At 43.8% G+C, this 17,991-nt stretch overlaps 2 protein-coding genes across 6 annotated transcripts; one reads left to right on the top strand and one right to left on the bottom strand.

Annotated features, from left to right (window-relative positions):
* Positions 1-702: 702 nt before the first annotated feature.
* On the top strand, positions 703-7,307 carry LOC120654965 (transcription factor TGAL9-like). Of its 5 annotated transcripts, none has more exons than XM_039932651.1 (10): positions 703-1,152; positions 1,956-2,059; positions 2,967-3,025; positions 3,119-3,235; positions 3,775-3,924; positions 4,158-4,235; positions 4,450-4,504; positions 4,596-4,891; positions 6,437-6,685; positions 6,803-7,307. In XM_039932651.1, the coding sequence occupies exons 1-10, from the start codon at positions 1,052-1,054 to the stop codon at positions 7,019-7,021; spliced, it is 1,428 nt and encodes a 475-aa protein (XP_039788585.1). In that variant the 5' UTR covers positions 703-1,051; the 3' UTR covers positions 7,022-7,307. The 5 variants fall into 5 exon arrangements, with proteins under 5 accessions (XP_039788585.1, XP_039788586.1, XP_039788584.1 ...); XM_039932652.1 differs by having other exon boundaries at positions 709-1,152; positions 1,953-2,059; positions 3,125-3,235; XM_039932650.1 differs by having other exon boundaries at positions 710-1,152; positions 1,953-2,059.
* LOC120654966 (protein ABHD18-like) lies at positions 7,195-11,342 on the bottom strand. The gene is made up of 6 exons (XM_039932657.1): positions 10,966-11,342; positions 9,290-9,742; positions 8,750-8,834; positions 8,504-8,673; positions 8,031-8,344; positions 7,195-7,702 (listed from the first exon to the last, which is right to left on the bottom strand). The coding sequence occupies exons 2-6, from the start codon at positions 9,663-9,665 to the stop codon at positions 7,547-7,549; spliced, it is 1,101 nt and encodes a 366-aa protein (XP_039788591.1). The 5' UTR covers positions 9,666-9,742; positions 10,966-11,342; the 3' UTR covers positions 7,195-7,546.
* Positions 11,343-17,991: the final 6,649 nt, after the last annotated feature.

The following is a 17,991-nucleotide window of genomic DNA, read 5'->3' on the forward strand; positions in this document are numbered from 1 at the left end:
GCAAACTTATTGCGTATCATCTGCACCTGCATGGCAAGTGGCAATGTACGCGTGGCGGTTAGCTGGATACATTCCCCTTTGTCCTGGTCGTCTAGCTTTTCCTGAAAAGTTTTGGGAATTCTCTAGGATTTTGTTCTAAGAAACCTTTTCTGCTGTAGCTTCGGGACTCAATGCTACTTGATTTCAGATACTGTTTGTGAATCTGGCTTAGTTTGTTGCTAGTAGCTATAGGATATCACGATCACCTTTTTTCCATTAAAAGTTTGGATAGTCACAAAGCTTTTTGTACACAACAAAAAGTGTGTGTGCGCCATGCATAATAAACCAAAGAAATAACAAATCATTTCCCACATCAAACATAATCCTGTAACTGAAGTTGGCTTTCCAGGACAAAATTAATTCTCCATATAAATCCTGCGAAAAGCTCAGAACTTAACAACAAATAGTACTTGGCATTGGTAGAATGTCTCTCCCAATTGATGGCCTATGGCTTTTTTTTCTTCGTTAAAATTGACTTGAGTAAATTAAGATGAAACATGAAATCAACTAGCTAAGCAAATTAAATCAATATAAAACTAACTGCTCCGAGACCAGTCATCCTACCGGACTCGATCCAACGACACCCATCGTATTCTACCTTTTCTAAAAAAGTCCAATTATTGTGCCTAGCTTTTTCCATGGTTTGTAACCACTCCCTTATATTTCTTGTACAAGCACTCCACGTCAACCAGGCTACAAGTCCTACTTTTGCTAGCTTCCGGTCAGAAGAAGCCATAGAAGACACAAAGCCGGCAAGGAAGAAGAGGAGAAGGAAAGGGGAAAGAAGAACAGCGGCGACGCGCGTCTACCGATCATAGTCTCGCATATCGATCAGAATCGGATGTGAAGAATTTGAAGATCATTTTTGAATCATCTTTCCTGCTTCAGTCCAGTTGGGAGACGTCTGAGCCGAGAGGATCCGATCGATAATTAAGGTGATCAAGAAGCTACCTCTGCACAGGTAGCAGCTTGTGCATGCAGGTTGCTGGCATATAGGCAAGTGATTGCATGCATGGGGGATAGGCCATGGCAGCAGCAGCCACATGAGCAGGCTTCCTATCCACACGCCGGGATGGTTCAAGCTGCTTCCTCCTCCGCCCATGGCGGTATCATGTAAACCCTAAACACACAGATATTTTGAATTAAGTCTATAGCTTGCTTTACTTTTTTGCAAAAACAGATGGAATTGAAGGCCGTTAGCTTTTGCTTACTTGTCTTTCCCCTTCTGAAGAACATGAGTATTTCTTGAATTCGTGCTTTATTATGCCCCTAATTTGTCTATTTTTCGTCAGTTTTCTCGGCCTGTGCTCTTTCTAAGGCTTCGGAGTTGTTTTCGTATGATTAGTTATAGCTACGCACCAGGCATGATTAGGAAAACATAAAGAATCATTTATCTGTCTGACTTTACACTTCTGGAGATTATGAATGAAGTTTGGGCACCTTGATTTGAAAATGGTTCATGCTTTAAAGTGTCTGTACTTTGCTTATGTAATATTCACTGCTCATGACACGCATCTTAGAGAATGTGATGGTGTAACAAATGCATGCTCCAGAATTTTTTATTTGATTTAAGTAATTATGAAATGTCAATTCTCTAAGAAATATTTGACAGCCGGGTCTTAGGGTTTTTTTACTGGTCTTCTTTCTCTTAAATATTAACTTTCCCCAAAAGATCTGAATGAATCGGGTAGCATTATATTTCTAGTGGATTTGTTTAGCATGTGATACTTGCTCAGACATCTCGTCCTCATTTTATCCCCTTCGTTCGGTGCCTCGGCGGAGTCACGGTTCTTTTATATAAAATCTTAAAAATATATGAAGGAACAAGTAACTAACCCAATCATATATAATTAATGATGATATAGCTATCAATTTTGTAACTTTGTTGCATGTATTAATCTGTGCAAGTGCAGCAGAAAGGAAGGTGGAGGGGGATACGACGACATGGCAGAATTCGATCAAGTCCTCTTCCTCTACCTCAACAGCCAGGATCAAACATCAGCTATTCAAGATCAACCTCGTAAGCCATACTTAAGTCCGGGCTCCTTTTTTCGTAATATGTCACAATCAATAATGCAATCTTATGCATATATAGCTGTAATGGGCCAGAGGGAATAAACTTTTTCCCAATCATATGAACTTTATTTGTTGCTTCATAGTTCATATATGCATGGTTTCCTACATGCCAAATAAATTAAGCATGCCATGTAGCATGCATCTACTAATACACTGATTGGATATGGTTACATGAGTATGGAGCAAAGAATTTTTTAAAAAAAATATGGATCAAAGATGTGCGGCAATGGCGATCAAAACTCTCAATAATCATTTTTAATTTCTCTCTTTTTTGTCTGTAAATTAAGCTTCTTCTGTCTGGAAAAGCAAGTTTCAGAAAAGGGAAAAAAATTAAGGAGTTAATCCCTGCTAGTTCAAGGAGAGTGACATGTAACAAACACCTGCTCATGTATGTGTTCATCCTAGGTCGTTTTCTGCTCAAACAAGGCAGTTAGGCAGAGAAGTGATTTCTCATTGCCTACATAGCTCGCTTGTCGCTCCTTTCACCGCTTCACTGTTCCAACAACCATGCATGTTGGGATGCATTTTTCCCTGGCTCATATATATATATTCAACCCGATTAGCTAGATTTTTTTTAAATGTTACTTAGCTTGTAGAATATTAGTCACATATTTGCTGATGAACACCTAACGTCACTGTAGACTGTACATGTTCACATGTGTGTGTGTGTGTGTGTGTGTGTGTGTGTGTGTGTGTGTGTGTGTGTGTGTGTGTGTGTGTGTGTGTGTGTGTGTGTGTGTGTGTGTGTATTATCTGTGTACATTCCAGTTCCCATCTTTTATTATATATATTTATATGTAAGTATATACATGGTATGGCGTGCTCATGCTGCATGTGCGGACATTGTGCAGAAACTCTCAACATCTTCCCTTCTCAGCCAATGCACGTCGTCGAGCCTGCACTACCGAAGGTATAAACTTGGGCATCTGATTGAGTGCGACTCTTAATCCCTTACATGCATCGACCTTGCTTCTGAAGTTCCGATCGATGAGCTTATTTCTAGCATCAGGGATCCATGGGGACTAACAACACGACGCCGAACGCCGGCGCCGGCCCTTCTTCGAAGCGGCCGCCGCCGGCAGCAGGAGGCCCCAAGGACGGCAAGACGGCTGCCGTCAAGGTTAGTGCGTTCAAGTATATATCTCTATTTGTGTCAAAGTACTAGTCTGAACTCTGAAGCTTTGAGCATATATACACACACATCAGGCATCCATGCATTATATCTCTGCACGTGCACGGCTTAGCTTGCTAGATTGTGAAATGGCATGCACGCATTTTCGGGTGTTGTTGGTCCCGTTTGGTTTGCAGCGTGCTAGTGAATATTGACAGTTTGACCGCTAATTACGGTGTCAAATAAAGACAGTTTACAAAACCAACTTCAAAACCCCCGCGCTAGTGACCCTGGAGAATCTAATGAGGCATTTGAACGCGCGATTAGAGAATGATTACTGTAGCATAACTGTAGCAAAATTAATTAACATCATTAGATTCGTCATGAAAAGTTACACACATTTCTAAATTTTTTTTGCAAATAGACTTTATTTAGTCCTTCATGCGGGAAAGATTCTCTTCTAGCGTTATAATTGTAGCGCCAAACCAAACAAGGCCGTTGTGCCTTGTCCGCGTGCTTGACGTCGTCCATGTCGTCGTCGTCGTCAGAGAGAAGCAGGGAGCAGCGGTGGCGCCTTGGGCAGCGGGACGCCGTCGACCTCGAAACACCAGGAGGGCCCCAGGACGCCGGACGCCAAGACGCTGAGAAGGCTCGCTCAGAACAGGGAGGCGGCAAGGAAGAGCAGGCTCCGAAAGAAGGTACTTCATCCTGTACTACCTAACCAACAAATAAAGTGCGAGTCAAAAAAAAAACAAATAAAGTGAGTCCTAAAAAATCAATGGAAAAATTATTGGATTTATAACAAGATTCCCATGTCTGTTTTTTCTATGTCATATATAAATTTATAAAAGTAGTGTTCCATGGCCTGGATATAGGATGATTATATTAATGTTCCATTTTGTTATTTTGTCTGTTGTGTCTCAAACTGTAGGCTTACATTCAGAACCTAGAGACAAGCAGGATTAGGCTGTCCCAGCTGGAACAAGAGCTGCACAGATCCAGAACTCAGGTATATATGCACGCTGAAACTGAAAAAGGATTACATATATGAGCTAAGCGGTGTGTTTTGTTCGCACACCTAGACCACCCAGTGCAAGTTCGTCTTAATTCTGCATTTTTAAAGAAAAAAAAGCAACACGAGCTTAAGCAAAGTTATTGTTGAAAACTAGGGGTTAATTGTGTTTGCATTGTTTCGTGCATGTCGCCAAACACTAATCATCCAGGAAGCAGTGTTTGGTGGTGGAGTTCTTTCTGGTGGCAATGGCAGATTAAGCCCAGGCATGCAGATCAAAACCCTAGCTACCTATATACAAACTGCTCAAATATTGCACATTGCACGTTTATTATTACTGCAAATTATTGTTGGCAGAGGCGGCATGGTTCGACGTGGAGCACGCGCGGTGGCAGGAGGAGCACGGCAAGATGATGCGGCACCTGCGGGCGGCGCTGGAGGCGGAGGAGCATGCGCACGCCGCGGCGCCGGCGGCGGACGCGCAGCTGCGGCAGATGGTGGACGCGGCCGCGGCGCACCACGGCGTGCTGGCGGAGCTGAAGGCCGCGGTGGCGTGGGCCGACGCGTCCCACCTCGTGTCCGGGGCGTGGGCGTCCGCCGCCGAGCGCTGCTTCCTCTGGATCGGCGGCTTCCGCCCCTCGGAGCTCATCAAGGTTAGTTCCAACAACTTTAACTGACTCATTATCATTGGTACACTAGCTAATTTGGGCATCTATGATAAGTATGTTAGATTATTTTTATGAACTAAACTTATCCCAAACGTCATAAATTTAAAAACGGATGGAGTACATTGTTACCTAGCACGAATTGAGAAAATATATATATAGTACATTGGCACATAGTTTAGTATAGAGCAGTTGTGTGTGACAACAGATACTACAATCCTCAATTCGTATCAGTAAACGCTGAGCTCACGTTTGTGTAAGCATGAGCTCACCGGTTCTACGCACGTACTCTAACCATCTACTCCTTTTCTATTGGTGTGCTGAAAAACGATTAGTATATAGTAAAAGTACATGGCATGCACTTGATTAATTTTGACCCATACGCCACAGAGATCTTGTTCTTGTACAAGCATGCATGTGTCATGACTCACGACTCACGAGTCATGATTGACTATGTATGCGCATATATAGTAGGCTAGCTCCTGTACATGCTGATGTGCAGGATAATAATATGTTACGAAATAAATACACTATTGAAGAATAAAGGAAAGTACTGTTTGCTAATATTAATGGACAGCCATCAGGTACAAGCATACATTTTTTTTTGAACGAAGGTACAAGCATACATGGACAAATCACAGATGTACATGATGGATTAGCTAGCTGATTAGGTAGGTCAGAGGTCCCAGTTGATGGAATTGTCTTTGGAATTGTCTTTGGACTTTGCTTATATTATGCAGTACTAGCAACGCAGCCATCTCCTACTACAATGCGGATGTTACTTTCTGCAACTGCAACAGGGTTAGGTTAGATAGGAGATGGGGACGGGGATGGTTAACTTACCTACAACGAACCAAAGGACGTGTTTAACACATTTTATTTCGGCTTCTAGATGGATTGGTTGGAATTGAAACAGAGATACCGAGGTCTCAAAATAAAATATCAAGCTTCGTCAACATGTAACTTGATCACATGAACGACCAACCCCTATCTCGTACTTCCTCCATCCTAAATTATTTTATTAGTCGTTTTGATTTTTCTAGATGCATCTAGACATAATATATATCTAGGTGCAGCATTAGAAAAGCCAAAAACAAAAATAATTAATAATTTGAGACGGAGTGAGTACGAAAAAAGTCCACATTATTACCACCTTTAGTGTATAGGTCTAGATTTCAGAGGATCTATGTTGATTTGATTGCAAGATGGATATATTTTTAAAGAAAAAATATATACAATACGTTCCAAATTATTAGTTGTTTTTTACATTTTTAGGTACACATTCTTTGCCACACATCTAGATATACTTTACGTCTATGTGTAGCAAAATTTATGCATGTATGAAAGTCAAAACGATTAATAATTTGGAAATAAAAGAGTAATTATTAGATCTATGGCTTAATTTCACATGCTTTATTCGCGGTTAATTTGTGCAAGTTTCAGATGATTTATTGTAAAGCTTCTCGGGAGGTGTGTGGGTGGAGGAGAGGAGATGAACTGATCAGCCACCATGCATGCATGCATGCTCCGCAGGTAGCCGTCCGGCACGCGGAGCCCCTGACGGAGCCACAGGCGATGGGCGTGTGCGGCGTGCAGCAGTGGGCGAGGGACGCGGAGGCGGCGCTGGACCACGAGCTGCAGGCGATGCACCGCTCCGTCTCGGAGACCGTCTCCTCCGACGCCGCGGCGCTGCTCTGCCCCTACTCCGACGTGCCCGGCTACATGGCCACCATGTCCCTCGCCATCGGCAAGCTCGCCTCCCTCGAAGCCTTCGTCAGACAAGTAAACAAACAAACAGTCTGCATCCCAGCATGTTTACATATAAAATGAAGCATTGACAAGAACAATGGTGTTTGGTTATTGGTGAATGAGTGAATCATCTCATGGTTGCGTTTGCAGGCGGACGCGCTGAGGCTGCAGGCGCTGCACCGACTGCCGCAGATCCTGACGGCGCGGCAGTCGGCGCGGTGCTTCCTCGCCATCGCCGACTACTCCAACCGCCTCCGCGCGCTCAGCGAGCTCTGGCACACCCGGCCGCGCCACGAACCGCCGGCAAACACACCGCCGGCCGGGTCCAGCCACGGACAACTCCACCAAAGTAGGGATGGTTTGGTATAGATACAGCCTCACGGACAGTGATGGAATAGTTTCAGAGATACACATACATATAGAGGTGATCAGGAATTCAGATGACCCATTTCTCGACTATTTGACATCAGTTCTAGGAGTATTTATATATTTATTTATAGCTGTGTATACACAAAGGATAAATAGGAGCTGATTCAGCAGTATGAAATACTAGGAAGGAATAACCATTGAAACTGCCAGATTGCCATGCAAGCTGATTCAGCCAGTATTGACATGTCAGACACTTTGATAAATGGTGAGAAAATAAGTTATTGCAGAACTACCGCCAAATAATGGGGTGTTACATGATATGTGATGTACAACCAGCCTTCCTCCGATCTCATGCCGAAAAAACAAACAATTAAGTTACAACAAATTGTCATTTACGAAAACCCTTCAGCACAGGGTGTAGCTATCATGGCATGTGGTCATGGGTTGAGCTGATCTAGTAACCTCAAGTTCAGAAACAGTCGCACAACATAAAACTGGCATCACAGGGATGACTTCCCTCTGGTGTTACAATCTGTCAAGGGCATCAACAATGGCCTTGCGGAACGCGTCGTTGTGGAGGAAAAAGGAGGAAACATGGCCGCCTGTTACCCATCGGACTTCTGAGCCTGGCCATGCCTTCTGGAGCTCCATAACTGAATGTCTGGGAATGTAGCCATCATCCTGAAAAGAGAACATAGATTCAGATTAGAAGAAAGCTCCAGCCGAATAAGAATACTCAAGTAAGCAATCTCTTTGTCTGAGATAAGGAGGTATTTTAAACAATCTTCAAAAGATAAGAGTGCTTGAGTAAACTATCTGCTATCAAATATCATTTTCTGATCATTGCTGAAGCGCTATATTAACATGCTAAAAACAGTGCAGGCAAAAGATATAATGAGAAAATTCAGAAGTCCATCCACTGTAATAGTCCTAAAATAGCCAGTAAACTAGTGATATAATCCGCTTTTGGTTACTCTATCAGAATCGTGAAACAAAGTAAAAGACTAACCGTTGCACCAACAAAGATGACAGCCTGCGGATTCTTTGGGACTGGAAATCTAGTGACGTCAGTCAAAGACAACACTGACCGCAACCTATCTCTGACTTGCTCGATAGTGATCCCAGTTTTCTGTGCTGCATCTTCCGTCAAAGATGTTACATGTTGAGTAATTGCTGCTGCATCTTCTCTCAACACATCCCAAGCTGTGGCATATTTGTAGACTCCTTCACAGAAAGGTACTACGGCAGAGTGTGGAGCGAGAAATGGCAGTGTGGCAATAGGTGTAGGATGCAGGGATCCCACCATCGCAGCATGGACACCACCTGGGTCATCAGCAAAGAACCCTTTCTTAGAAAAATGTACATGGAATCTTGAAAAAAAAAACAGAAATCTATAAGACTCAGATGGCTTTGACAAATAGTCTGCCACATTACTCTTAAGGCTCACTTCATTCAATCATGAGCGAAGCCAGTATTACATACCCATGCTGAGTCCACATATGCCCATCTTGCCATAGCCAGCCTCAGTCTGCAGCCAGTACAGTAGACTGCGAGCTTCATCAATTGTGGCTTTCCCTAAGAGTAATAAGTCGCTCACACACTGGAGCTTTGCACCACGCTGCATACTAGGACGGCGCTGTCCATAATAGGGGCTGTGGATCATGAGATATCAGATCTTGGTGAGTTGTGGACGAAAACATTATACCAAAGAATGCAAGTAACTCTTACCTCTCAAGAACCATAGTTGCAATATTGTTCTTCAGAAGAGGCCCACCGAGCCGAAGCCTGCGCTCAAATGTGTGATCACCAGTGCCTATTTTATTTCAAAAACTTTAGATTGATTCATTAGATGAGAGCCAAAGGCATACTTTTATTGGAAACAAAAAAGTGGCACAGGTTTTTGAAAATATGGAAAAGATTTTTTCGAGTAACAACTTCGTAATAATGCTCATGAATAAATATGAAAGTAACAGTAAAAAGAAACTAGCCCTTGTTCGATTTTGGCACCAGGTAAGGGAGAAAAGTTTTTATCTTGAAGAAAGACAGGGAAGCTGTCAAACAAGAATGTTAAAGTTGGCAGTGCTAGAAAGCCAGCAGGCTAATACATTCATACAGCATTCTCCCAGCAACACACAGAAAACTGGGGTGAAAATAAAAGAAAAGAGGAATGCATACAAGCCAAACATTCATATATATCAGATAAAATGGTTTTCCTAACCTGTCCAGTGAATTAGGAAACAAATCTAATGAAACTACAAAATCATGTACCTGCAAGATGGACCACGCATGCCATCTTCTCTGGTGTGATGTTTTTAGGAGTAAGAAAAGCAACTCTTGCATTGTGACTCTCAGGGGGCAATGCATCGATTAATCTCTCATCACATGTAGTCCTGAAAACACCCTCTCGCAGACACGAACTGTTTGTCTCCCAAACTGTTTTCCACATTGGATGGACAGCAGTTGGTGGCCAGTTTTGGCAATGTGCCTCAGGGAATAACTGCTTCACCATCCTCTCTAGCAAATCAAGTTTGGTACCTCCCCATCCTTTTGAGAAAAACGGTGTTCCTAATTTGGTGCGATGAAGAAGAGTTCCATATATGTGGTCCAGTACATAATGTACTAACCCAAGATTAACTGATACCATATCCAAGCACTGGTTGAATAAAACTGACTCTTCAGGCCTTAATTTTATAATTTCAAATCACAGGGGCAAAGATATGCCTGCAATACAAAATTAACAAGAATCCAGGTTAGCATACTGCAGAAGATCAATGTATCAGGAACACTTCACAGAAGGAAAATGGTCTGCGCCATATCACAGTACAGGTTCACTAATTTGCCAAGCTTGAAGCAAAAAATGTTTCAAGTAGATAAAGGCACCAGCTTGAAATTTGGATAGGGCATAACGAGACAAAGTAAGCATTCAAGCAGATATATAGACCAGTGAGCTACAAGAGCTAAGTCCAGATTTGGATAGAATTAGTAACCATGATCAGAGTAGAGAACTCCTGAGGGCCAAACTAGAGTAGTGAGTTCTGAAATTGGACTAACCAATAAAACGTAAATGAACACTAACTACTAGCCAACCACAAAAAAATGAAGCCAAATATTTCTTAAGAGGCAGATGACCTGACCATAATACATTTTTAGTGATTCAATCTCCATAGATATGAAAATGAAACATTGTGTGAAAAGGTGCCTTCTTCATTTGATACTTTGAACATGTTTGCTTGTATTTACCCATTCCAACAACCACATAATGTTTCCGTACATATCGACCACAATAGCAGATGCTATGACAACTAAATTTCACTCGGAACTAATCAGCTGCCAATGCCATCGATTTTGTATAATGTAGCATCATTTCATCACATACAAGTACAGCAACCACAGCTTAGACATCCAGGGCAGTGAAAACAACAACTTTTCCACGGAGGTACGCATCTAATTGAGGTAGATCCTGAACAAATCCAATAAGCTCACTAGCAAACATCGTGCAGATGCAATGCAGGTGCTCAAATGCACTCATCCCAGCACGCACAGAACATATCATCACATCGATTCGAAACTAGGAGGAGTCCAGAAGGCCAGGGGCGGATCCAGCATAGGACATAGGATGTACACCCGATAATTCTTCAAACAAAATCGAAGCAACATTGTGCAGATGCAATGCAGGTGCTCAGATGGACTCATCCCAGCACGCACAGAACATATCATCACATCGATTCGAAACTAGGAGTCCAGAACAGGGGCGGATCCAGCATAGGACATTTGTTTTTGGAGAAAATCCAGCATAGGACATGGGTGTACACATGTACACCCGATAATTCTTCAAACAAAATCGAAGCAATTAGGTAATATATTGTGACTGGGAGAGATCCGAATACAAATTAGGGTTTGGGGTGCTCCGTTTCGCAGATCAGGAAGGGAAGGGGAGGGCATACCTGGTGGGTGCTCGTCGCGGCAAAGGGTCCTGCAAAGACCGAATAGCACCACCGCCGCTCGCCAAGTCGTCGCCTCCAGGGAAGGAACACCAAGAGATGATAGATTGAGAGAGAAGGGAACGGGGAGAGAAACAGGGATGAGGGGGAGGGGTGCACCGTGAAGGCCTGGCAGGGACGAACTGCGCCGTGCGGGTGGCCGCGGCGGTGATGCCGGCGCCAGGCGGTGAAAGGGAAGCCAGGGGCGGAAAAGGAGGAGGATTGACCACCGACCACCGTCGAGCTCGGCGGAGGGGAGCGGTGGCGGCAATGGAGTTGAGGGCCGGAGGGAGCCGCGAGCCGGACGGGAAAGGGGAGGCGTGGGATAGGGATGGGGAGGGATACGTGGGCCCGGCTGCACTCGGACCCACATTTCAGTGGGAGCGAGTCCCTACACGGGCCGACCTGATAAACGGGCCGTGCCCTGCCGGGACGCTGTGCCCCGCTACCGCTAGTGCTCAAGCATAGAATGGGCGAATGACTGTCATATTGTGCTTGTTTGCATACTGACCTTTTTAATCGTAAATCGTAAGAGCATCTTCTTCAATACCCTTACTTCAGCCCTCTACTACTTAAGTAGGGATGGACTCCGACTTTCTGGGACTATGATTTCATATTCAACTCCAGCAATAATTTTTATTGAGTAAAGTGCGTCATCAGTTCCTAATTTTGTTCGACTGTGTCATTCCGGTCCCTAAACTCATAAATCGATCGTTTAGGTTCTTAAACTTGTTTGACTGTGTCATTCCGGTCCCTAAACTTATAAACCATCTGTTTAGATCCTCAAACTTGTCCACTCGTGTCATCCCAGTTCCTAAATTTGATTTTGAGTCTCATCTAAGTCCAAACCAGACGATCTAAAACCTCCATATCAAAAAATAATTTATAATTTTTTCATATGAACTCAAATCAAGACAAACTTTATATTAAAATTGTATCTCTCGACGCGATCTACAACTTTGCCGTTGAAAATTTTTTGAATTAAAATTGTTTAGAGTCCCAAAATTTAATTTTAACTTTTAAATTTCAAAATCTATAAACTTACAACAATATTTTGTGACCCTAAACAGTTTTAATTCAAAAATATTTCAACTACAAAATTGTAGATTACGTCAAGGGCTACAATTTTGATATAAAGTTTATCTTCATTCAAGTTCATATGAAAAAATTATGAATTACTTTTTGATATATAAATTTTAGATCGTGTTGTTTTGACCCATATGAGATTCAAAATCAAGTTTATGGACCGGAATGACATGATTGAACAAATTTGAGGACGTAAATGTTTGATTTTTTAGTTTAGGGACCGGGATGACACAGTGGAACAAATTTATGGTCCGAGATGACATAGATGGACAAGTTTGAGGACCTGAACGGTCGATTTGTGAGTTTAGTGACCAGGATGACACAGTGACACAGTGACACATGACAAGTGGAACCTACCCGTTCTCTCTCCTCCACTACTTTCTTCCTCCTCTCTCCATGTGTGCCTACCCGATCCAATCCTACCATGGCGAGCTCGGGTGGCATAGAGGACAGCGAGCTCGGGCGGTGGCCGGCCCGTGCAACAGAGCGGAGTAGCGGGGACACGGCGGCGGTCCGTGCGGCGGCGCAGATGAGCGGGGACTGCGAGCTCGGTCGGACAGCGTGGGGGCAGAAGGAATGTGCAACGGCGCGGCGAGCTCGTGCGGCGGTGTGGTGGGCTCGCAGGGCGAGCTGGCCGGTGCGGCGAGCTCATGCGGCGGCGGCGCGGCGAGCTCGCGGAGCAGGCCAGTGCGGCAAGCTCATGCGGCGGCGGCGGCGACGCGATTCCATGGCGGTGCACAGGAGCTTGGGGGACAGGGGAGTGGTAGGTCGGCGGCGGCTGGCGGGGTGCTCGAGCTCGAGCTGGAATCCTGCGAGGGAGAGAAAAAAATTAGGGGCCTCCTCAGGGACCGTGGGAGAAAGGGCTGGATGGGGAAATTTGGATGCCTCCCTACTCTAGGGACCCAAGTAGAATCTTGCTGGAGATGATTTTTTTTCTCTTGTCCCCTACTTTAAAAGTTGGATAACAAAATCGAAACAGCTAGATTTGTTCTATTTTTTATGTTTTAATAACCCTATTAAAAATCCAGTATTTTCTTATTTTTATTTTATTTCTTAATTTCTCCAAAACGATATAACAAAATCAGAAAACAGTTATTTTCCTCTTCTAATAGGAAATTAAGCACAGATACATGCTAAGTTTAAGATGACCATGAAACTCTGCTCCTATCACTATCATGTCGGTTGTCGGGCCGACCTTTTTTTTTATGTAGGCTACTGACCTAGCCTAACTTTAGTGTTTTACACCAAATCCATGACATGACACTCGAGAGAATTATAAGCTGGTAATACGACATTTTCAAAATGTTGTCATCGCATTTCTATATTACATACATACATTGGCATCAGAATCTAACTAGGTAGTGGAATCTAACATGTTGATCTAACAAAAAAATATTTTATGGAGCTGAAACTATAGAATTCCAACAATGTACATAAACAAAATCTAATATAAGCTATCATGTTAATCTAACAAAAAAAATATTTTCCAGGTTTTTTAAATATTCATGCAAATAGAATAAATCTACAAGTCAAATGTAAAATATATTTGGTTATAGTTCTAGTGGTATTTATATTATTTCACTTAACCAATTGAGTGAATAAAAATTGTTGGTAAAAATTTGAGAAGAAAAGTTAATAGTACCGTACTCCCTCCGCCCTAGCTCCTATAACATAAGGTATTGAAGAGTTCAAAATTTATATCCAAAATGACAACCGAATAAGGTGACATAGGTAAATGCTAGGACACCCTATATGTTACTACAGGAAGGAGGGAGTATATTCATAATCGGATGAAGCATGAATACTATCTGATCTTGGATGGAATGAGGTTGGTTCTCGCCTCAAGGACATCCTACACGACAACATGTTGCCAACCTTGTGTCATGATCAAGAAGGTACACAAGAGGCTGCTCCATTTGGCTCAGCGACAGGCGAACGAGTGAGGCCGACGCTAGCTTAGTTATCGGCCCAGCAGAGGCCCATTTCAGTAGCTTGAGTCTGGTATAAAGCCAACGATTTCATTCTGTAACAGGGAGGAGAAACACAACTCGCATTTGACTTGAATGAACACAATGTTCATCGTCTTCCCCACGGTTCCTTCCGTGTTCCTCTGCTTCCTACCCCAAATTCTCTGCTAGCCTCTCCCCAAATCTGTTCTACACATATCTAGATCGTAACAAAGCCTCTCACCACCAAACCTCCCCAAAATTTTCCCCCATCTGTTTGGATTTCTTTGTCATGGCTCCTCCCCGCAAGCCCACCAAGATGCAGCAGCAAATGGCATCCTCCATTGAAGACCTCTCTCAAAAGTTTGATGGATTTGATGCCGTGATGCAGCGGATTCTCGACAAGGTCTCAGGTCTGGATTCCTGGCGTGTATCGGTGGATGCCTCCATGGCGGAATTGCTGCTCAAGGCAGACGACAATGCGGCGCGACTCCAGCGACTCGAGTCGGCACCACCGCCCCGACCTCCGCCCCCTCCACTGTCTCCTTCTGCGTGGGTGAATCCCTTCGACCTGAACCTGGCTCCGGGGCCGTCGGCGCGCCCATCTGCGTCGACGGGTGAGCGGCCCAGCGGGCACCGCGTCAAACATGGCAACCGAGATGCTGGCGGGGGAATCCTTGGATCCCACCCGCCACACCCGGTCACGGGTATGGCTCCAACTTCCCACCTCCGTACTCATGAGTTTGTTCCTGAAGTCAGTGCTGGTTCTTCTCGGTCTAGTCACAAACCCAAACTCGAGTTTCCCAAATTTGATAGTCAACAGCCTAGGTTGTGGAAGGATAAGTGTGAGTCATATTTTGAGGTTTATGAGATCAGTGATGCCTTGAAACCCCGCTTTGCTGCTCTTAATTTCACGGGTCCAGCCGAAACTTGGTTGCACATTGCCGAACTTAGAGGCCATTTCATGAGTTGGGAAGCTTTGCACACGGCTATTTGTGATCGCTCTGATCGGGACCAATACCATCTCCACTTGAAACAGTTACACAACCTAAAACAGATTGGATCCGTTTCCGAGTATCTTTGCCGTTTCGAACAACTCACCCACAGTATTTTGCTGTACAACACTGCTTATGACGACACTTATTTGGTCACTAGATTTTTGGGGGGTCTCCGGGATGATATTCGTGCTCCTATTGCCCTCCACCGTCCCAAAGATGTCGCTACTGCGAGTTCTCTGGCTCTTTTGCAGGAAGAGGAAGTGGATTCTCGAATCAAATTACCCAACTCTCGGGCTGATTCCAAGGATTCTGGCAAATCTGGTAGCAAGGTTTTCTCTACCATGGATAAGCCTCGCTCTCAATTCAAGAAAGATGATACAAAAAAGCCTGACAAAGCTGTGGTGGATGATAAATAGGCTGCTCTTTTGGCACACAAGAAGGCCAATGGGTTATGTTATACCTGTGGAGAAAAGTGGACAGGCAGAGGTCACAAATGCCCTGAGCAAGTCTCTATTCACATGCTCCAGGAATTGGTGGATTTATTTCAGGTTGCTCCTCATTGTGATTTAGACTCTGATGATGAGCCCTCTTCTGAAGAAATTGTTCTGGCTGTCCAAGACCCTCCCTCTGTCCCTCTCAGAAAACGGAGAGCTATGCGTTTTCAAGGCATGGCTGGTAAGCAAGATATTCTCATTCTGTTGGACTCTGGGAGTGTGGGTACCTTTATCACACCAGACTTGGCAGCTTCTCTACCAACACTTGTTCAGCCGTGTGACCAAATGCAATACTCTACTGCTGATGGCAGTCCTATGGTGTCTGATACTTGGCTACCTGATTTCAAATGGTCTATCCAGGGGCACTCTTTTGCTGATCCTGCCAGAGTGTTGCCACTTAAAAGTTTTGATATGATTCTTGGCAGTGATTGGTTAGAGGACCATAGTCCTACATGGATTCATTGAAAGAAACGCAAAATGTGGTTTCCACTGAATGGCAGACGTGTTTTGCTTCGTGGCCTCTAAGATGACATCACTAGTTGCAAGGCTATCAGCTCTGGCAAATTAAAGGGATTGTTGCGACGTAAAGCAGTGACTCACTGTGTTGAATTGAGAAAAGTTTTCCCATCTTCAGACTACCATTCAGTACAAGCTCTCTCTTCTGAGGATCTTTCAGAGTCCCACCAGTCTGAAGTGCCTGAGGCTGTCCACAACTTAATTCAGCAGTTTGCTTCCCTTTTCAAGGAACCATCAGAGCTTCCTCCTCCCAGACAAGATGATCACCATATTCCTTTGGTCCCATGTGCTCAGCCAGTAAATGTTCGGCCCTATAGATACTCTCCACAACAAAAGACTGAAATTGAGAACCGAATCACAGAGATGCTGCAGAAAGGGGTGATTCAGCACAGCTCATGCCCTTTTGCATCCCCAGTTTTGCTAGTCAAGAAGAAAGACAGTACATGGAGATTTTGTGTTGATTATAGGCACCTCAATGCCATTACTATCAAAAACAAACACCCCCTGCCTATTGTAGATGAGCTCTTGGATGAGTTGGCTGGTGCCCAATGGTTCACTAAATTGGATTTTCGATCTGGATATCATCAAGTCAGAGTTGCTGCGGGTGATGAGTTTAAAACTGCATTCAGAACTCATAGTGGTTTATATGAGTTCAAAGTAATGCCATTTGGGCTAACAAATGCCCCAACCTCTTTCCAAAGTATTATGAACAAGATTTTTCATCCTCTTCTCAGGCAATGTGTCCTTGTGTTCATGGATGACATTTTGATCTATAGTTCTTCGCTTGAGGAACATATCCTTCATCTGCAGCAAGTCTTTCAAATAATCCAAGAGCATCAATTCGTCATCAAGAAGTCTAAATGTGTTTTTGCCCAGCAGCAACTTGAATATTTAGGCCACATTGTCTCCTCTCAAGGTGTAGCCACAGAACCCTCAAAAATAGTAGCTGTTTCCAATTGGCCAGTTCCTACTAATCTCAAACATCTTAGAGGGTTTCTTGGCCTCACAGAATATTATAGGAGATTCATTCAGCATTATGGTATCTTATGCCGACCCTTGACACAGCTGTTAAAGAAGGGTGTTCAATTTCAGTGGACTTCACAAGCCCAAGAGGCTTTCCAACTATTGCTGCTTTGGTTCAAGCACCTGTCTTGGCACTTCCAGATTTTACTAAACAGTTTATCATCAAAACTGATGCAAGTGATGATGGTTTTGGAGCTGTCTTAATGCAAGAGAAACATCCCATTTCATACCTGAGCAAGTCAGTTGGTCCAAAGAATAGAGCTCTCTCTACCTATGAAAAAGAGTGTATGGTTGTGATCTTGGCTGTGGACAAGTGGCGCCCATATTTATACCATCAGGAATTCATCATTCGGACTGACCACCGCAGTCTATTATTTCTGATGGATCAGAGGGTCACCACTAAAATGCAGCAGAAAGCACTGTTGAAACTGATGGATTTGAAGTTTATCATTCAGTACAAAAAGGGGGTTTCAAATTCTGCTGCTGATGCTCTTTCTCGAGTTCCTCATTGTGAAGTATCATCTCTGAATTCACTGTCCACTTGCACACCTGCATGGTTAGAGAAACTACAGGAAGGGTATTCTGATGATCCGGAGACACAGCAACTACTGGCTGAATTGTCCATCTCTCCAGATAATGGAAAGGGATACAACTTACAGAATGGCATAATCAGGTTCCATGGAAGAATTTGGGTAGGCAATAATGCATTGGCTCAAAATCACATTATGCAGGCTCTACATTCCAGTGCCATTGGGGGCCACTCTGGCTTCCAAGCTACCTATCATAGGATCAAAACTTTATTTGCCTGGCCTAAACTAAAAGCCTCAGTCACTTCATTTGTGCAGTCTTGTGAAATATGTCAGCAGGCCAAGATTGATCATGTTAAACCTCCTGGACTCCTACAACCATTGCCTATTCCTGAAAGAG

The sequence above is a fragment of the Panicum virgatum genome, chromosome 1N (genome assembly GCF_016808335.1).
Source record: "Panicum virgatum strain AP13 chromosome 1N, P.virgatum_v5, whole genome shotgun sequence".
NCBI classification, from domain to species: domain Eukaryota; kingdom Viridiplantae; phylum Streptophyta; class Magnoliopsida; order Poales; family Poaceae; genus Panicum; species Panicum virgatum.